At 43.1% G+C, this 5232-nt stretch overlaps 1 protein-coding gene and 1 non-coding gene across 2 annotated transcripts; one reads left to right on the top strand and one right to left on the bottom strand.

Moving 5' to 3' along the window:
- Positions 1-663: 663 nt before the first annotated feature.
- Positions 664-1785, bottom strand: LOC139925125 (uncharacterized). Its single transcript, XM_078284259.1, is given in 4 exon segments — positions 664-876; positions 878-1132; positions 1293-1574; positions 1702-1785. Coding segments are annotated over 4 exon segments (834 nt in total).
- A 436-nt stretch (positions 1786-2221) lies between these two features.
- Positions 2222-2294, top strand: trnav-aac (transfer RNA valine (anticodon AAC)). The gene has a single exon. It is a non-coding gene; the product is annotated as a tRNA-Val (tRNA).
- The last annotated feature ends 2938 nt before the right edge of the window (positions 2295-5232 follow it).

The following is a 5232-nucleotide window of genomic DNA, read 5'->3' as shown; positions in this document are numbered from 1 at the left end:
TCATTTATCTCTGAGCACTGCTTGACGAGAAGGTCTCACTTCCACACACATACACATACACATACACACACACACACACACACACACGACTCAGGATACAAACTCATCCCCATCAATTTCAACTGATGTTCCCGTTGCACCAGTCTCTTCAACAAAGAGACGTGGCAAGTAATCAATGGGACACTCGATCAGGTTTATTTATCTCCATTTCCAGTAACAGCAGACAGTGGGATCCTTGTCAAGTTCCCGGTTGCAGGGCAATTAAGAGAACACACAGATGGATGGGATGCTTAGGACACAGCCTATGAAGAAAAAAGAAAACTAGCCAATAACCTAAGACAGTGCCTACAGTCGACTATTCGCGTAAAACATTCATTTAAACTTAAAACAGGTAGATTAAAAACCCAAATAAAGTCAAAGTTTTGATGTTTACATTTTTGGTACCTATGTGAAGGATTTTTCTCTATGCTAGATTTACATTGACTTCACAAATTCACATGGTAAACTTTATCATTCCAACTGCGGGAAGGGAATTCATGCGGAATGTTTAATGTGCACAACAGCAATGACATTAATCCAAGTCAACCAACCTCTTTTTAGTCCTTAGAATAACAACAACAAAAATGTTCACACAAACATTGTTCCTCTCCTCAACTGAAGTCCTCAGAAGGACTTGTGATGGACAAGGTTGGGCATATAGTCGTACTCCTGGTACTCTGTGCCGCTGACACTCCTCTCTCTAAACATCTGAAGGGGGAGAGAAGAGAGGGAGCCACCGAGCCGCGTCACATGGATTGGCCTCACCTCGGCCCCCTGAGGGGCCTGAGCAGCAGCCGCCTCCCTCAGCCACTGACCCATGCCAGGCAAGGGGGTCAAAGCCCCCAGCCAGGACAGAGTTCTCCTGAAGCACTGCCTAGAGGTCCACATCACTCTCCAGCACTGAGGTGACAAGCAGGCTGGGGATCCCTGGGGTCACAACATCAACAGCATGGGGAGAGAGAAGGATCACCGGCGGCTTGAACCTCTCACTTCCCATCCGCAGAATCTGTCCGTCAGGGAGCTGGTGGTTTGCCTCTGTGCTGTTGATAGCTATGTGAGCCATACAGCAAGGGTCAGAGGACACATAGCCCATCTGCTCCTTAGACAAATAATCAGGCAGACTTCACTAGGAGCAAAGCTTGCGTTTTTAGGAAAATCCTGAGCGCAGTGGCAGGCAAATAAAATCAAATGCAATTCAATACAACAGCTACAATACATAAAACAAGATTAAGAAGCAACAGCCGATCATGAGCCAGGTTAGCTGTAATATTCCTCCCTCCAAGACCCAGCTGGTGCACCGCATGTGGCAGACAGTGGCCCTGTAATACTGGGACGGTGTGTGTAATATCAAACCTGCAGTCCTGCGCACAGCCACACACCCTGCCTGATGCCAACAGGGCCAGCACTGACTGTGAGGCCAAAAACAGAGCAGGAACCTCAAGGCATTCACACATGATCATGCACATCTTCTCCCTGTCGGATGGGGCAGCCAGAGTAAACTCACACAGCAGGACCCCCTTGTCACTTGAGGGGACCTTCGGGTTGGCAGGAAAAATATGGTTTAGAGCGGCTTTCTTTTTCTGCCCATGTATCCCTTCTAAAGTAGAGCTCTTCTCCACTGAGGTCAGGATCAGAACAACCCATGCCATTCTTCAAAATCACACTGAGCTCCAAGCCTCCTGACAGACCAACTCTGATGTTGTCAGTACCGTAGTCAATAACTACAGCAGGTGGCTGGCTTGTCATCAGTCTGAGGTAGTAGATTGATGTGTAAAACAGCCATGTTTTAACAATTAGAAGATGTTCTACACTGCTAGAGACACTGTGTCCTCATTATTAGAGTCATCTGGAACTCAAGCATAGGATAGCAAATGTAATGTCACTGCTCCTCTACATGGGGATACATAACATTCTAGGTCTGCTCTTCTGACACTAGATAATGACAGAAAATTCAAACAGCACAAGGAGAAGGAGACATATGTCATTGATCTAACCTCTAGTGGGTGATAAAATAGTGAAATAAAAGTAGGTCAATACTCCACTAATTCAAGGATCTCTGGAGGTTCTTTCTTTGGGAACTACTGCCTGTGCTATTATTACACATGCAGACTCTGAACCCTAGATATTCGGAGTGGGTCAGAGAGTATATAAAGGCCCTTGCAATTGGAAACGGACTCAGTCAGTTCTCGTAGTGTAGTGGTTATCACGTTCGCCTAACACGCGAAAGGTCCTCGGTTCGAAACCGGGCGGGAACAGCGGAGAAATTTTTGAAGTGTTCCTTTTGTCAACAAATTCAAAATAATAATACGTTACTAATGCACTCTAACGCTGAAAAACATTATAGTTCTGTACGCACTCGGTGAATGTTTCGTGTTAAGTGCATCAGTGTTGCAACGAAAACCGATTTATGATACTACAATCGATGGTCACATGTAATCAGTTTCGTTTTTAATTTGAATGCATTTGTATTGCGGTGTAGGTATATGCAGAAACGCACACATATCACGGAGTATGTGTCATCCCGGTGTGTGGGACCGAAATCATGCTGTCGACATTGTAGGCCGCATTAACCGAACAGAAACCACAATGGTTTGTGGAAAACACTGATGGTGCACTTTCACGAAATCTCCACAAGATGGCAGCACGAAGCGAGCTAAACATGGCCTGAGAAACCATACAGTCCATGCCTGGCACGTTGAAATAAAACTTGTCGACGTGAAATGAGTAGCATAGTTGAATTATACAACCACCCAGCTGTTTTAGGATCAACAAAGAAGGGCTTACCTCTCTCTTCATCTGTTGTTACCGGTGCGAGTTGCAGGTAAACTTGTTTGGTGTCAGTGTCAGACTGCAGGCCTTGTTGACTCGATGCAAAAACCAAGGGAGTACTTCGACTCAGTACTGCAATATAGCCTAGCCTAAAGTCATAAACTGCGCCAAATACTAATGTAGGCCTAATAGTAGGCTACTTGAACTTCATGCAGTGCCACTATAACTCTACAGGCCCGTTTACAGTTGAGAAAGAAGTAAAACAAGGGAATAAAACAATGTATCAAACCATTTCTGGAAGCAGTCATGGTATGTGTTTTCTTTCTTGATGTAAAACCACCAGCTGGTTATCTTACCCACTGATTGGCTCAACAAATTCTAGTTATAAACCCGTGAACTAATGTGCATCCGGCCATCAGCATGTACGGCAGCTCATAGAGGAAGTAGGCCTACATACACATTTTTTAAAAACGACCTTTTTTTGTCGTGATAACTTGATAATTAAGTCGTTATGACGAGAAAACAAGTTGTTTTGTCGTGATAATAATTAACAATGTTTATGTATGTCTTCTATGGACTGCCGTAGTCATAAGGAAGAGACATATCAGCAATTAATTTCCCCCTTTTTTTAATCTCACAAGTAGCAAGTTTAAAATAGGCCTATGACCCAGAGTGTAGAATGGCAGAATATTTATATTATCTGAATATCTACATTTTAGGCCTCCTCTCTCATACATCATATGATGAATTGAATTGAGAGGATAAAATTTTTTTAAAAAATACAGCTTTTGTATGCCTTGCAAAGCAATTATAAGGAGCTGTACAGTATTGCTACTGTATAACAACATGTAAGAAATATCACCTCCTTTCCCCAAATGGTATATTGTTTATATATATATATATACATTTATTTATTTATTTTTTTGTAGCCTAATCAAATTATGTTGACAGGCTAATGCAACACTGGTTTACTGGATGTAAATGATGTCTTCATTTGTATCATGAACAGCAGGAGTTTATCCTTTAAATGCATAAAACTGATCATTAATCCCCTTTAATCCATATCAGCAGAACAGATCTAAGGCAGATAATCCACAGTACTTCTGTTATGAGGAAACACATCACCAGCAAAGTACATACAGTACTGTAGGGCATCCAGACAGCACTCATATAGAAATGGTGTTGAAATGACACTTTAACACTGTTAAAAAACAATTATTGGTGATATACCTTAGGTTTCTAAGGTAACCAACTGTGGACAATGTGATGTCACGTACATGACAAGATATTTCCAGCGCAACAACAATGGGGGTTAATAGGAGAACATTTTCAGCTATCTTAAACATCGGTAAACGTCAGGTTTTGGTGTCAGTCCCTCAGAATCAAAGAGCAAGGGCTGTTTTCTAGATGCACCATTTTGCATGCAACACCACAGTGTTTACAAAGTATTTGGCTAGCTAGCTAGGAGGTGATACAAAGCAAAATGGCATAATTTGAGGTCAATGATTGCATGGATGAGGTAGAGGTTTTGGAAGCCTATCTGTATGGGCAGAGTACAGGAGGAGCAGTTGAGAGAGCAGAGAGGCAGGAGGAGGAAGGGGCTGCTGCATCTGCCCCTTTAGAGGGATAAAGAACCGAGGGCTCATTCCAGCTGGTGGTGCACCTGTGGATGCTGCCCTGCAATGGATACCAAGGTGGACTCTGTATGTTGCAATGAGTGGCATCGTGCAGGGTTCATCCTCAACAGCATGTCAGTGGACCAAGGCGACCCAATTTGTGTCACCAATCACACCAGTTTTGATGCTCACTTGGATCCTGGAGTCCTTGAGACCTTCTCCAGGATACCTAAACTGAACTGGCAGAGGCAGCCTCGACCGGCTGGACCAAATGCAGCTTTCTCTGTAAAAGACCTTCTGCACTCTTTGATCAGTGCAATTTCTATTTAATAAGCCAAGCTTTCAGTCGAGGAGACCTCAATCAAAACTTAATCACAAGCTGTTATTCTGCTGTGGATTCTACTTGTGTCCCTATCACCTTAGACTTTCAGCTGGGTGAGCATTAGGCATTACAACACTTCATCGCAAAATAACTCCTGGGATGCCTTGAACGTCATAGGTTGACGATATATAACAACAGAGTCTCCAAGGGTAGAACTTTTTCTTAACATCTTGTGTCATCCCATAACCCTATCCTCACTAGACAGATATTATTATTGCTTTGATGGAGAGAGTTTGGACAGGTGGTATTATGCAGCCATGTTGCTGCCTCTCGATGTGCTGAACAACAACTATGCAACAATAGCAACCTCAAAGTAGACAGTTCTAATCCACTGGCTTTGAATTAGTACTTGTTATTCACTAACATTCATAAAGGGTGAGTAAGTAGGATTGTGGAGCGAACATGGCTGCCACTGATGTTATAAAA

The sequence above is a fragment of the Centroberyx gerrardi genome, chromosome 6 (assembly GCF_048128805.1).
Source record: "Centroberyx gerrardi isolate f3 chromosome 6, fCenGer3.hap1.cur.20231027, whole genome shotgun sequence".
Taxonomy (NCBI): Eukaryota; Metazoa; Chordata; class Actinopteri; order Beryciformes; family Berycidae; genus Centroberyx; species Centroberyx gerrardi.
This window is presented reverse-complemented; position numbering and strand designations above follow the sequence as displayed.